Here is a 15,998-nt window from a genome sequence, read left to right on the forward strand (position 1 = left end):
ATAAAAATGAACTAGAAGATCCATATGTATAACAAGTCCAATTTGTTACAATGTGACTATAGAGAAAACATAAATGTTATATAGGATTTTAGGGATCATAATGAAGTAAATGAATTTCTTTCAGGTAATACTGTTTGAGATTATAAATTATCTATAACTACCTTCTTAAATAACTCTGAATTCCAAACTAAAGAAGTTAAATTTAAAAAATTAATTTACATATATGTATAAATGTATATATACATGCAATTTACACATATTTTTAAACTTGTCTTTTTCCTTCAAAACTACCTTAATCTTACATCTTAATTTTTTTTAATCAAGAGTAGGACCACCAAGAGAAATGAGAAATTCACTATAAGAGGTCTTACCTGGATTGCCATTTTTAAGAATCTTCTTTTTATGTTCCAAAATTTGCTGTCGAATTCTATGTATAAACAAGTAATAAATAAAATTGCCGTTTTAGTACTGAAATAAAACGATTTACCATATTAAATTCTTAATGTTTGGTAAATGTATAATCAAACTGATTCTTTTTTCCTCGCTGGCTATAACAAAATACATCTTCACACGTCAACATACTTCTGTATCTATTGTCAACTTCAGTGGTCACATATTATTCTATCCTATGGATGCAACTGAAATTTACTCATAAGATCCATTCTATGGGTTCTTTTTAAAATAAGTGCTGTGAAAAACAAAGGGCATGTATCTCTATTTCCCAAGGGTATTTCAGTATAATGGAATTGAAGGGTAATGGGCATACACATTTTTTAAATGTAGTACTTACCACCATGTTATGTATTTAAAAAGCAATCAGCAACTTAAACTTTAGGCAGCGTATAAAACATCCTCACATATATTGTGGATAGAGAACAGTTTCATTAATCTTTTAATTTAAATTCTTATACCAGAAATGCAAAGGCTTTTTTTCCTATGTACATAAATAACTTGTAGATCTGCAAAATAAAGTTCTTTGCCCACTTTTAGAGTTTTTGATTATTTGATTTGAAAGAATTCCCTGTAAAATGAAGATGCATTTTTCAAGCCGGGCACGGTGGCTCACACCTGCAATCCCAGCACTTTGGGATCTCGGCTCACTGCAAGCTCCCCCTCCCGGGTTCACGCCATTCTCCTGCCTCAGCCTCCGGAGTAGCTGGAACTACAGGCGCCCACCACCACGCCCGGCTATTTTTTGTTGTTGTTGTTATTGTTGTTGTTTTAGTAGAGACGGGGTTTCACCGTGTTAGCCAGGATGGTCTCAAACTCCTGACCTCTTGATCTGCCCACCTCGGCCTTCCAAAGTGCTGGGATAACAGTCGTGAGCCACCGTGCCCAGCCCTAAAATTTTTAAAAATGTCATTACAATAGTAAAAGGCAGTAGGTGTCATGCAAAAATGTGAAAACCTTGATTTTTTCATTCGGCTTATGTAAAATTGATAAAAGCAGAAAGAGTTCACAGTTTGAGAAAAATCTGTCTTCCCATTCAAGAACGCAGAACCCACCTCCCACTTCCAAGTTTCCCTCTAAGAACCTTCAGTAAAGAACCGATCTACACAGGTGGATACGGATAAAACGGACAGTTTTAGGTGAGAACGTTTCGCTACTAAAAAATGACTCACAGTGTTTTTTGTTTTTTTTGAGACGGAGTCTCCTCTGTCACCCAGGATGGAGTGCAGTGGCCTGATCTTGGCTCACTGCAAGCTCCGCCTCCCGGGTTCACGCCATTCTCCTGCCTCAGCCTCCCCAGTAGCTGGGACCGCAGGTGCCCACCACCACGCCCAGCTAATTTTTGTAATTTTAGTAGAGACGGGGTTTCACCGTGTTAACTAGGATGGTTTCGATCTCCTGACCTCCTGATCCGCCCGCCTTGGCCTCCCAAAGTGCTGGGATTACAGGCGTGAGGAACAGGGCCCAGCCGACTCACGGTATTTTTTGATAGCTGAATGAATGAGTTCTGTCATTAGGCACCTCCTATAATGTATATAACACCATGATTTAAATGTGTAGGTTAAAAATAAAAACACTGTATATGCTTCGCTTTGTGAGTTAAATCACTCCCATTCTCCACCAAGTGCTCCGGCCGGGGAATTATGAGGGATGCAGAGCAGCTGAGGCTCCGTTTGGCACCGCCGCTCCGAGGGCGTCCTGCGCCCTCCAAGGCCCCGTCCCAGGGGCTGCGGGGAAGCCGGGCCGGGGACCCCCTCCCACCCTGGGCCGAGCCCCCCGCTCCCTGTGCGGCCTGTCCCAGGCTTCCAGGTCTCTGCTCCCGCGCGCCAGGCGGCGCTCCACCTCCGCGGCATCGCCCGTGACAGCGCCCTGTGGATCTTCCGCAGTTCCGCGTCCCAGATTCGGTGCCCCGAACCCGTGCAGACGTGGTCTGTGGGGCCCAGGCCCGCTGGCCCCTGCGGCTCCCGAAGCCGAAGAACTTCTTCAAGGAGGTGAGTTCTTCTCAGACCCCCAACCACCGGTACCCGAGCCGCGGCAGCTCCCTGTCCCCTTTTCACCGCCCCCGCCCCACACCCAGCCCCAAACCCCCAACCAACTCCCAATCCCCGATCCAACCTCTGCGATCTAGCCCAGAATCCGCGATCCAGCCCGGTCCACCCTTCAGCAGCGACACTCGCAGCCTCCGACCTCTCAGACCTACTGACCTCTCAGACCCAGTGAGCCTCGCAAAGCCGTTAGGCGCGCGCCTGCACCGCGGGGGCCACGCGACTCCCGGAAGCCGCTCCCAGGCGGCGTCCGCCGACAGGTGGGGCTGCAGCCCGGGGCAGGCGCCGCTGGGCTCGCGGGTTCTCCTGGCGGGCCCGGGCAGCCCCAGGACCCCAGGCGGAAAATCACAGGCGCGCAGCCCGCCCTGCCTGAGGAGGGGGGCCAGTCTGGCCACGCGCCCACCCCGCTCATCGTCCGCAGGAAGATCTGGGGCTGGCACGGGCACCCCGCGGCCACCAGACTGGCTTCACGGATGGCCTGGCTTCAGCGCTGAGGCTCTGGCCCTGGGGGCTGCCTGGCTGGTGTCAGGCAGCGGGAGAGGCAAGGATAGTCTGGGGTTGCCCCTTCCCCCACCCGCCCCACCGCTTCCCGTGCCAGGACCGGCAGTTTGCAGCTGCACCTGTGGCACTGGCGCGGGATGGCGGAGCTTCCCTTGAATGACGTCGGGGTCGCCGAGTGCACAGCCTACCTGGTCTGAGGGTCCTCTCCTCCTGGACACCTCTCCGGATCCTGGACCCTGGCGCTGGGCAATCCACATGGATGAGACTGATCTGCTGCTGGTGAAGCCGACCGCCTGACTTTGCTGCCTGGGCGACTGGCCCCTGAATCCGCGCTGCTGGGGATGGGGGCCTGGTCTGCGGTGTCCAGCCACTCGCTGCCCGCGCGCCACATCTAGGCTGGTGGCTGCAGCTGCAGCTCCGCACCTGCGGGGGGCTGGCGGGCCTGGTACCTGATATCATCAGGGTCAAGTGCACCGCCCACCCCCCTGAGGGTCTGCTCTGCCTTGGCCTCCTCCAAGAGCGCAGGGGCCACCGGGGTGGCAATTTAGGAATGCCTAAATTGAAGGAAATATCCTTTCTCTGTCTTTAAGAAATAAGTGGCTTTTGTTGTTGTTGTTGTTTTTGTTTTTGCGAGATACCCAGCTACAGCAGAAAACAAAGGGGATGCCAAGGTGAAGGTCCACAGCCAGTTCCTCTATTGATGACCTCCAGGCATTAATGTTCAATCTAACTGCTTTGGTTGGCACTTTCACCTCAGCACTTACAGATGCCTACAGATCTGTTCAATTGCATCGCATGGATTCTGAATTATTTAATACCCAATTATTTCATAATTTAATACCCAAACTATTTTAACAGTTTACCGTCTCTGCAATCCTGAAGTAATTTTTTCTTTGTTTGTAAAACAATCGCTATAGTAAAATCAAAATCACAAAACACTTCCACATTTCATTGGGTTAAAAAAGCATTAAAACATTATACATAAAAGATAAAAAATATATTTGTTTCATCATAAAACTATGGCTTTGCAAAATTTTTTTACATTTAGCTACATTCTTACGATTCTTTAACTTTTCACCGTTATTTTATATATTTTTAAAACAATGCATACCAGTGTTTAAAAAATACACGCAGCATTTCATCTAGGGCTGAATATGTAACACTGGTCAGCTTTTTCAGCATCGTGCAGGTGTGGGCCTCAGGCTGCTTTGTATTTACTTATATCAAATGACATGACCATCTTAAGTGCACAGATACCATCTTCTCGGCTTCTTTCTTCTCCCCCAAAACTATTTAATGTTGCTTTAATGGCAACATCAATTTAACTAGTTTTGTAATTTCTGTATTTGTCACATAACGTATCAGTTCTTTTTTTTTTTTTTTTTTTTTTTTTTAAAGGAAAGCACACAGTCTTAGTTGCTGGGCCAGTTCTTCTGAATCAATTTGAAATCACCTTTTTTCTCTTTCATAATAACTACTTACTTTAATCAACAGGTCAACTATTATTGGATATTATTTTTTCAGTTAAAATTTTGCTGTCTTTCAAATATTCCAACTCTTACACACACTTAAGGTACATAACTATAGCCTATACATATATAAGCACACGTTAAGCCAGATCTAACATAAATTTAGATATGCCAAGAAAGCCACGTGACCATTATTTACATAAATATGAGCAGTGTTCACATTTATCAAGGCTAATGAATAATATTAAGGTGATTGCTTCAATGAGAAATTAAGTGAAGAATTATTTGTTGAATATTGTCAGATAATACCTTTTTTTACCCTGTTAAACTTATTTAAGCCGGACCCAAATAATTTTTAAACGTTTTATTCTATCATGCCTGTAGACAGCTTCATATATTAACCATTTCTGCTTTCATGGTCCTTTGAGAATGGTATCTTAGCATGTAAGTGCAATAAATAAACAACTTTTATAGGAATAAAGAAAACTGATACAAATTAGTCTGGAAAATCTAGTGTGTAGCTGGGCAGCCATGTGCTCATCTAAACCTCAAGGGATGGTTCTGTTAAAAGGAAGAAAAGAAGAATAGTATGTAACAGAAGCCTGCTTTGTGCCCCCAGGTTACAGCTGTGGCCACTCAGTCTGCCTTGCACCTCCTTCTTCTCACAGAGGACACACTCATCCCAGCCCCAAGCAAGAAAGACCAAAGTCCCTTGCCGGGCACGGTGGCTCACACCTGTAATCCCAGCACTTCGGGAGGCCGAGGCAGGTGGATCATGAGGTCAGGAGATTGAGACCACCCTGGTTAACATGGTGAAACTCCGTCTCTACTAAAAATACAACAACAACAACAACAACAAAATAGCTGGGCATGGTGGCTGGCGCCTGTAGTCCCAGCTACTCGGGAGGCTGAGGCAGGAGAATGGCATGAACCCGGGAGGCGGAGTTTGCAGTGAGCTGAGATAGCACCACTGCACTCCAACCTGGGCGACAGAGTGAGACTTCGTCTCAAAAAAAAAAAAAAAAAAAAAAAAAAAAAAAGACCAAAGTCCCTTTCAGTTACTGTATCCAACCCAAAGTGGGACTACAGGCATGCACCACCATGCCCAGCTAATGTTTTGTATTTTTTAGTAGAGATGGGGTTTTACCATGTTGGCCAGGAGGGTCTCAATCTCCTGACCTTGTGATCTGCCTGCCTTGGCCTCCTAAAGTGCTGGAATTACAGGCGTGAGCCACGGCGGCTGGCCTTGCCTGATCTTTTTAAAGATCACACCATACCTACTCAAAGCACACACCAAATTATACAGAAAAAAATGTACAGAGACAGATCCTCAGCTTCCTGCAGGACAATGCTAACTCAATTTTCTTTGGTCATACTGAGGAGTTCTGATCAGATACCCTGATCAGAGTATCTGGTAGAAGAGTACACAGGCATTCCAGTATCTTCAGCATACACCACTGTACAGGTCTGCATTATAATAAAACATTAAGGAAGAGGTCAGTAAAAGTTTTTCTTGTCTTGAAAATCTAAAACAGGGGGTCCATAAATCCAGCAAAAATAACTACTCGCTAAACTTGTTAAATGCAAAATATAAATCAAATGTGGGTCTCTTGGAGTACTGCTCAGAATGGAGCTCAGGGTACTTCAGTTCTGGGACTAAAACCAATCCCTTACTTGGGAGTGATACTGGTGGGGAAGGAAGAAGCAAGGGAGTTGTTCAGTAATGGAGTAAGGAAAAGAAATAGCCTAGAAAAGTCTACGTTTAAGCAAATAGCAAGTAACAATAAAAAATATGTTCTATGGATCTCTTGCTACAGCAATGTGAGTGGGAGCATCAGGAGCCCAATCTCAGAGTGGGGACACCACGGATTGTTTTATGAAAACGGCAGCTGGGATGTGGAGGAAGAGCCCCCTGCAAGTTGGACAGGAGCCACAAGCTGCACTCTGAACCTGACCACTCTGCACCCAAGCCATCGGCCCGTGGGTCTCCGAGGGGACCTGCCAATTGGACTGCAAATTCCCCAGTTTGCCCCCAGGTATTATAGAAAATTATTTGTGTAAATAATGTAAAGAAAACACACCTATGGCAAAAACATATGCATGTTCTTTCACACAGGGTGAAATCATAACTGGCCTCATCTAAACATTTCCTCAAAGATCAGCCAAATCTAGGTCAATTCTGGTAAACATATTATATTCAACCTTAAAGGTTGCCACCATGAGATGCATGGCTATGGTAGTATGGTGCCTACATCTAAACTAGTGAATCTAAAGCAGGTAAGAATTCAGAAATGCCCCCAGATGATTTCAAAGCCAAATTTCAGCTAAGGTCTCCACAAAATGGCTATTTTCAAACATAGCACATTCTGACTGGGTTTGCTGAGGTACTTCCCCTCGTACATTTTTTTTGTCCTGGGACTGGGGGTTGTGGAAGGAAAGCCTGCTTTGCAATGCTGCATAATAAATATGGTTCTAAAAGTACAGGTGTTAGAAATATCTTCCCTAATTAACCACACTCCTACATAAGTGAAAAGGAAATCTGAAAATTTTAGTGGCAAATTACTTCTTCTGAAACTAATCTTGATGTTGGACTTCTTTATTCATTAGTTTCTCTTTGATATTCGTATCATCCCCTTAACTTACTCTTCTCTCACACCAACCTGCACCCCCCAAGGCTGTTGTAAAGAATTATCTTTAAAAAACCTTATAAGCAGCTGGAACATTTTCATTCCAGTTATCAACGAGATCGTTCATGGTTCTTTAACTAGAATAGAAATGTTAGAAAAAGAATAAAATCTATTGTAGTTTTACATAAAGAACACTACTTCCAATTTTATACAGAACTATAAATTAAAAATAAACTAATGGAAAATAGTTATTTGTAAATAATTACTTTGATCATCAACTTTTGATCTCTATTCTCCTCCAAAGCATTCATACTTCAGGGTCTCATGATTTAGGTCCAAGTCTCCTCTGTGTCACTAAATGTCTACCACTTCCCCTTTCCACACCCCATACAGCCCAGATGCCAGAGAAATAAAAGGTTAAAAAAACAAGCATCCTGGCTGGGCGCAGTGGCTCCTGGTTGTAATCCCAGCACTTTGGGAGGCCGAGGTGGGAGGATCTCATTGAGCTCCAGAATTTGAGACCGGCATGGGCAATATGGCAAGACCCCGTGTCTCTACTGAAAATACAAAAATTAGCCAGGCGTGGTGGTGTGTGCCTGTAATCCCAGCTACCCAGGAGGCTAAGGCAGGAGATTCACTTGAATCTGCAAGGTGGAGGTTGCAGTGAGCTGAGATCGTGACACTGCATTCCAGCTTGGGTGACAGAGCAAGACTGTCTCAAAAAAAGAAAGAAAGAGAAAGAAAGGAAGAAAGGAGGAAAGGAGGAAAGGAAGAAAGAAAGGAAGGAAGGAAGGAAGGAAGGAAGGAAGGAAGGAAGGAAGGAAGGAAGGAAGGAAGGAAGAAAGAAAGAAAGAAAGAAAGAAAGAAAGAAAGAAAGAAAGAAAGAAAGAAAGAAAGAAAGAAAGAAAGAAAGAAAAGAAAAGGAAAGAAAGAAAAGAAAGAAAGAAGGAAAGAAGGAAGGAAGGAGAAAAAGAAAGAAAGAGAAAGAAAGAAAAAACTGTTAATTGTTTTAAAAACAAAATCATTCCCAACGTATGTTCCCTCACATTCCTAAATTTTTGCAAGTGCTATCTCTTCTATCTACGAAAAGTGTTTCCACTTCATTTCCTGCAAACGTTGATGTTACATAACACTCAACTCTGACCTACAAAGAATAAGTCTGTCTTCCTATGACGTTCCAGGAGACAGCGAAAGGCAGCTTGAAAAGCATCCTCCCATCCCGGGTCTGGTATTCCAGTGCACCCACAACTTCCCTCCCTCTTGCAGGTCCCAGCACATACTGAGCTGCTCATGGCTCCATCGCTGGGCTCGCATTCTTCTCATTGCTGGAATGGAATGACCTTCCTCTGCTTGCTTCACTTGGCTAGATAGCTTTTAAGGTTCTCTTTTAAATTTTACCACCAGGCCCTAAATTTCATCCACCATACATGAGGATGATCCTAGGTGGACATCAGAACCCAATTGGACATCCTGTCTCCAGGTGGATAATAGGCCCCCCGTGGAAGTCCAGCCCCAGGTTGACACCAAGGCTCCAGGCAAACACCAGGCCCAAGGTGAGCATTAGGCTTCTGGTAAACACCAGGCCCATGTGGATTACTAGGCCTCAGGCAGACGTCAGGCCCTAGGTGTACCCTTGGACCCCAGGTGAGTATCTATGCCCCAGCTGAACATCAGTCAACAGGTGGATGCCCAAGCCCTTGGTAAACACCAGACAACAAATGAACATCAGGCCCCAGAGAGACATTTGGTCCAGGTGGATACCTAGGTGGCCTGGTGAACCTCAGGCTCCTGATAAACACCCAGGCCACAGAAAGATAACAGGCCACAGCTAAACACCCAGGCCTCAGGTGGGTATCAGGCCCCAGCTAAACACCAGGCCCCAAGTGGACACTGAACTCAGGTGCCAGGCTGACACCCAGGCCCAGTTGCACACCAGGTCATAGGGGAACATCAGGCCCCGAGAGGATACTCAAGCCCCAAGTAGGTATCAGACTGCAGGTGAACACCCATCCCTAGAAGAACACCCAGAACACCCATCCCCAGAGGCTACGCAAGCCCCAAGTAGCCATCAGGCCCCAAGTGAACACCAAGCCCGACGTGGATATCAGAACCCAGGTAGGCACCCGGCCTAGGGAGTACTCCTAGGCCCCAGGTAGACAAGGTCCCATGTGTACACGTGGCACCAGGTGAATAATCAGTCCCAATGTGGACACAGGATCCCAGTTGAACATCAGGCTCAAGGCTGACAGCCAGGCACCAGGTTTACATGAGGACTCAAGTGAAAACTTCACTCCGAATGGACATCAGACCCCAGGTGAAATTCAGACCCAAGTGAATACCAAGTGATACCTAGGCTCCACTTGGACAGCTAGTCCCCAGGATTTCAGGCCCTAGGGTGACACCCAGGCTCCAGGTGGACACCAGGCTCATGGAAGAAATTAAGATACAAGTTGACACCTAGGAACTCGGTAAACACGAGGGCACATGTAAATTACTAGGCCCAGGTGAACACCCACGCCCCAGCTTGACCCCAGGCCCCAGGTGAACATCAGGTCCCAGGGTGACATCAGGCCTCACATGGATACCTAGGTGCCTGGTGAACGTGAACATCAGGCCACAGATGGAAACCAGAGCCACAGAAGGGTATCAGACCCCATGTAAACACCCAGGCCCCAGGTGGGAATCAAGACCCCCGGTAAACACCAGGCTCCTAGTAGACGTTAGGACACAGCACAAAGCCTGGCCCCAGGTGAACAACAGGCCTAAGGTAGCTATCAGGACCCAAGTGGACACTGAACTCAAGGTGTACATCAGGTGTACCATAGTAACCCACATGGGACCTGGTGTTTACCGGTGTCCAGCGTCCCAGTTGGACACCAAGTCACACGGGGACACGGACCCCAGGTGGACACCCAGTCTCAGGATGGAAATCAGGCCCTAGTTAAACAGAAGGCCCCAGGTGAACATCAGGCCCCTGGTGGACACCCAGTCCCCAGATGGATACCAGGCCCCAGGTGGACATCAGACCCAAGGTAAATACCCCAGGCAGGTTATTGGTCCCAGGAAAACACCCAAGCCCCAAGGAGAAATCAGACTGCAGGTGAACTCTGGTCTGCAGGTGTGCATCAGGCTGGGCATCCATCTGGGACCTGTGTTCACCGGGGGCCTATGTCCACCTTGGGCCTGCTGTTCATCTATGGCCTGGCGTTCACCTGGGTCCTGAGTCAACCTGATGCCTGATACCCACCTGGGACCTACACAGTCACCTTGGGGCCTGGTAGTCACTTGAGGGCTGGTGTCCTCCTAGGGCCTGATGTCAACCTGCAGTGTAGGCATCCACCAGGGACCTGATGTCCACCTGACGTCTGAGGTTCGACTGGAGTTTGGTGGCCACCTGGAGCCTGGTATCCATCTAAAGCCTGGGTTCTGCTTGGGGCTTGGATGACTGGGCATGAATAAACAGATCCTCCATCCCCTGGAGATCAAGGTTCCCATGGGACCAGGGCAGCAAGAATTGCTAAGTTTGGGTGCCCCTAGAGTGGATTCCTCAGAGGTCCTCATTAGAGACACATAGATGGTGTTCTTGTTTGTACTCTGTCTGGGCACAGAGCTATCTTGGGGCAAGGGGGAACTCAGCTTAGTGCACAAACTTGTTGCTTGAGCTTGGACACTCAACTTCATTTTTCTGGGTTTGTTTCTCTACCTGAGAAGGCAAAGCTCATGATTTCCAAAGTTCATGATTTCCAAAGCTCATGATTTCCAAAGTTCTAATATTCCATGAATCTATGATTCCATAATATATTCAATGCTTATTCATTTTTATCAAATATATATTTATAAAATTGATTCACTCCTGTCCAAATATTTATTTTCAAAAGTTTCTTCTTGGGCTGAGATCTGAGAAGGATTTAATAACTTAGTCTCAGGCGCCCTTAGCTTTATTATACTCTTCTCAGCATTTGATAAAGTAGGTAATGAAAAATATGGAAGAAGTTTTGTTTAAACAATGAAGAAATGTATACAATAAAGAAATGCATGCATGTAAATACATATGTTTCTACCCTATAAAGCCAAAATGTATACACTTCTTTTTTAATCAAAACCAGGGTAATTAGGGTATCCATCACCTCAAATACTAAAAATACAAAAAAAAAAAAAAAAAAAGTTAGCCTAGCCGGTCATGGTGGTGCAGGTCTGTAGTCCCAGCTACTCAGGAGGCTGAGGCAGGAGAATCACTTGAACCTGGGAGGCAGAGATTGCAGTGAGCCGAGATCGCACCACTGCACTCCAGCCTGGGCGACACAGCAACACTCTGTCTAAAAAAGAAAAAATCAAAATGTAAAAAAAAATCCAGTTGGTAAAATTTTTTAAGAGTTCAAAATTCCCACATCAAAAAGAAAATTAGAACCAAATGATTTATAAATTAAAGAAAAAAATATGAAAACTAGCCTTAAATGCTTTTATTATCTATGAGGAAATAGGAAAGTAAATAAAAAGTATTTTAATTTCAAAATTATTTTGTCAAATAAATATGTTAACTTCGCTTTAAAAGTTTTTGTTTGTGGCCAGGCACGGAGGCCTGTAATCCCAGCACTTTGGGAGGCTGAGACGGGTGGATCACCTGAGGTTGGGAGTTTGAGACCAGCCTGAAGAACATGGAGAAACCCTGTCTCTATCAAAAATACAAAATCAGCCAGGCGTGATGGTGCCTGCCTGTAATCCTAGCTACTCAGGAGGCTAAGGAAAGAGAATTGGTTGAACCTGGGAGGTGGAGGTTGCGGTGAGCTGAGAATAGATAAAGAAGATGTGGTGTATATATACAATGGAATATTGCCCAGGCATAAAGGAATGAAATCCTGTCGTTTGCAACAACATGGATAGAACTAGAGGTCATTATCTTATGTGAAATAAGCTAAGCACAGAAAGACAAATATCGCATGTTCTCATTCACATGTGGGAGCTTAAAGAGTGGATCATGGAGGTGAGAATAGAATGATGGTTACCATCTACTTTATCTATTCATCCATTGATGGACACTTAGGTTGATTCCATGTCTTGGCTATAGATCCGCCAGTGAGATTTCTGGATGATCGGGTGGCTTATGGATCATAAGGTAGCTTAGCTTGTCAAGGACCCTCCAAGTTGTTTACTATAATGGTTGTACTACTTTACATTTCCACTAACAGTGTGTAAGCATTCTCTTTCTCTCCATCTTCACCAGCATTCGTTATTTATTTATTTTTTATTGTATTTTATTTTTTGAGATGGAGTCTCGCTCTGTTGCCCAGGCTGGAGTACAATGGCACGATCTCAGCTCACTGCAACCTCCGCCTCCCAGGTTCCAGCCATTCTCCTGCCTCAGCCTCTGGAGTAGGTGGGACTACAGGCATGCACCACCACGCCCGACTGATTTTTCTATTTTGAGTAGAGACGGAGTTTCACCATGATGGCCAGGCTGGTCTCAAATTGCCCAAGGAGCAATTACACATATTGACCATTTTCTTGGCTACAACAAAAACTGAAATAAATTCCCTAAACATTGATTTCATTAGGTATATTCTCTTCAGGCTTATTTGGATTTATGAAACCAAATATTGGATTTATGGAGCCAAAAATCATAAATCAAAAATCAAAATATACCCAGCACTTTGGGAGGCTGAGGTGGGCGGATCATCTGAGGTTAAGAGTTCAAGACCAGCCTGGCCAACATGGTGAAACCTAGTCGTTACTAAAAATACAAAAATTAGCCGGGCATGGGGGAGCACACCTGTAGTCCTAGTTACTTGGGAGGCTGAGGTGGGAGGATTACTTGAACCTGAGAGGCAGAGGTTGTAGTGAGCCAAGATCATGCCACTGCACTCCAGCCTGGGTGACGGAGTGAGATTCCATCTCAAAACAAACCAAAAAAAATCAGCCTGGGCGCCGTGGCTCATGCCTGTAATCCCAGCACATTGGGAAGCTGAGGCAGGTGGATCGTCTGAGGTCAGGAGTTCGAGACCAGCCTGGCCAACATGGCGAAACCCTGTCTCTACTAAAAATACCCCAAAAAAAGGAAAAAAAAAAAAGTACCAAAAAAAAAAAAAAAATTAGCCAGGCATGGTGGTGCATGCCTGTAGTCCCAGCTATTCAGGAGGCTGAGGCAGGAGAATCACTTGAACCTGGGAGGCGGAGATTGCAGTGAGCCGAGATCGCACCATCACACCACTGCACTCCAGCCTGGGCGACAGAGCGAGACTGTACCTGAAAAAAAAAAAAAATCCAGTTGGTAAAACTTTTTGAGTTCATAATTCCCACATCAAAAAGAAAATTAAAACCAGATGATTTATGAATTAAATTTAAAAATATGAAAACTCATAGTAAAGTAGCCTTAAATGCTTTTATTACCTATGAGGAAATATAAAAGTAAATAAAAAGCATTTTTATTTCAAAATTATTTTGTCAAATAAATATATTAACATAGCTTTAAAAGTTTTTGTTTGTGACCAGGCACGGTGGCTCACGCCTATAATCCCAGCACTTTGGGAGGCCAAGACGGGTAGATCATCTGAAGTTGGGAGTTTGAGACCAGCCTGATGAACATGGAGAAACCCCATCTCTACTAAAAATACAAAATCACCTGGGCGTGGTGGTGCATGCCTGTAATCCTAGCTACTCAGGAGGCTGAGGCAAGAGAATTGCTTAAACCTGGGAGGCGGAGATTGCAGTGAGCCGAGATCGTGCCATCACACTCCAGCCTGGGCAACAAAAGCAAAACTCTGTCTCAAAAAAAAAAAAGAAAAAAGAAGAGTGTGTTTGTTTAGACGGAGTCTGGCTGTTGTTGGCCTAGGCTGGAGTGCAATGGTGCTATCTCGGCTTACTGCAACCTCCGCCTCCCAGGTTCCAGTCACTCTCCTGCCTAAGCCTCCCAAGTGGCTGAGATTATAGGTGCCCACCACCACACCCGATTAGTTTTTGTGTTTTTAGTAGAGATGGGGTTTCACCATGTTGGCCAGGCTGGTCTCAAACTCCTGACTTCTGGTGATCCACCTGCCTTGGCCCCAAAGTGCTGGGATCACAGGCATGAGCCACCACACCTGGTCTTAAAAGTTAAATAAATTTTTTAATTAAAAGAAGTCCATCCCCACCTCTGAGAACCTTTCCACCCCTGAGTCCCACTTCCCAGTGTAAATGTTTTTGTGTATTTCCAAATAATATGCTTGTAATGCTATTTTGAAACACCAATTTGCAGTTACATTGTATGCATTCTCTTCCCGTCATGGCAGGTGAAGAGCAAGACTTTACATCGACCTCACCATCCCATTTCCTTTGACCTCACCATCCCATTTCCTTTGACCTCACCATCCCATTTCCTTTGACCTCACCATCCCATTTCCTTTCCCGTACAGTTTTGGGGTAAGTCACTGTTTATCACTGACACTCTGCCTCTGTTGTTTGCTGTTGGGCCAAATGGTGTATTAATACTGCTTTTTCTCTTCTACAACTTGTAGTTGTCTCTGAAGTTAATAGTTAATGACAAAAAGTAGTTGCCTTTTTCATTTGCCAATTTTTTTTTTTTTTTTTGAGACGGAGTTTCACTCTTGTTGCCCAGGCTGGAGTGCAGTGGTGCAACCTCAGCTCACTGCAGCCTCCGCCTCCCAGGTTCAAGCAGTTCTGTCGTAGTCTTTGAGTAGCTGGGATTACAGGTGCCTGCCACCATATATAGCTGATTTTTTTGTATTTTTAGTAGAGACAGGGTTTCACCATGTTGGCCAGGCTGGTCTTGAACTCCTGACCTCTGGTGACCCACCTGTCTTGGCTTCCCAAAGTGCTGGGATTACAGGCGTGAGCCCACCCCCCTACCTTTTTTTAAAAAAAAAACAACAAAATCTTGCTCTGTCACCCAGTCTGGAGTGCAGTGGTGCAATTGTAGATCACTGCAGCCTTGAACTTCTTGGCTCAAGAGATACTCCTGCCTCAGTCTCTTGAGTAGCTAGGATTACAGGCCACATGCCACGATGCCCAGTTAAGTAAAAATATTTTTTTGTAGAGATAGGGTCTGCCTATGTTGCTCAGGCTGGTCTTGAACTCCTGCCTCAGCCTCCCGAAGTATTGGGATTACAGGTATGAGCCATTGTGCCCTGCTACATTTGGCATTTATTCTGACGCTATCCTTCCCATAGTCTAAAATTAATTTTTCCAGGTTTTTGAGTTACAATTGATACATAATAAAATTACCAATTTAAATGTACACTTTGATGAGTTTGGATAATTTCGTGCAGTTATGTAATCATCATCACAAGATACAGAAAATTAGAAACTCTGAGGTGAAAAAAGGAGAAAAAATAGAATAAAAAGATACAGAAAGGTTCCATCACCCTAAAAAGTTTTTTTTGTTTTCATTTGCAGCTGATCCTTTCCTATTGATCTGCTTTCTTCCACTGTAGTTTTATCTTTCCTAGAACTTGATCTAGATGGAATCACACAGTATGTGGCCTTTTATATTTGGTTTCATTCACTTAGCATGATGTCTTTGAGATTCATCCATGTTGTTGATGTATTACTAATTCGTTGCATTTACTAGCACTGTGTTCCTTTTTGTTGCTGAGTAGTATTCCATAGTAAGGAGGTCATAGGTTTTATATTGATTCAACAGTTGACGGAAATTTGAGTTGTTCCAGTTTGGAGCTACTATATATGATGATGTATGCGTATCTGTATATATGTATAGAGCATGTGTATAACACTGCCATGTACGTTTCTGTAATGTCTATGTGTAGGCATATATTTTCATTTTTCTTGTAATATGATTGCTGGGTCATATGATAAATGCATTTTTAACTTCGTAAGATACTGCAATATCATTTTGCAAAAATGACTATAATTTTGCATTCTTATCAGCAAGGGAGAAGGAAAGGAAAAACTACTTG

The 15,998-nt window shown here is 44.6% G+C and overlaps 1 protein-coding gene across 1 annotated transcript; it reads left to right on the forward strand.

Annotated features, from left to right (window-relative positions):
• Nucleotides 1-740: 740 nt before the first annotated feature.
• LOC140709992 (uncharacterized) lies at nucleotides 741-3,288 on the forward strand. Its single transcript, XM_073010796.1, has 3 exons — nucleotides 741-753; nucleotides 2,117-2,441; nucleotides 2,579-3,288. Exons 1-3 carry the CDS (start codon nucleotides 741-743, stop codon nucleotides 3,150-3,152), a joined length of 912 nt encoding a protein of 303 aa, XP_072866897.1. The 3' UTR covers nucleotides 3,153-3,288.
• The last annotated feature ends 12,710 nt before the right edge of the window (nucleotides 3,289-15,998 follow it).

This window comes from Chlorocebus sabaeus, chromosome 23 (assembly GCF_047675955.1).
Source record: "Chlorocebus sabaeus isolate Y175 chromosome 23, mChlSab1.0.hap1, whole genome shotgun sequence".
NCBI lineage: Eukaryota > Metazoa > Chordata > Mammalia > Primates > Cercopithecidae > Chlorocebus > Chlorocebus sabaeus.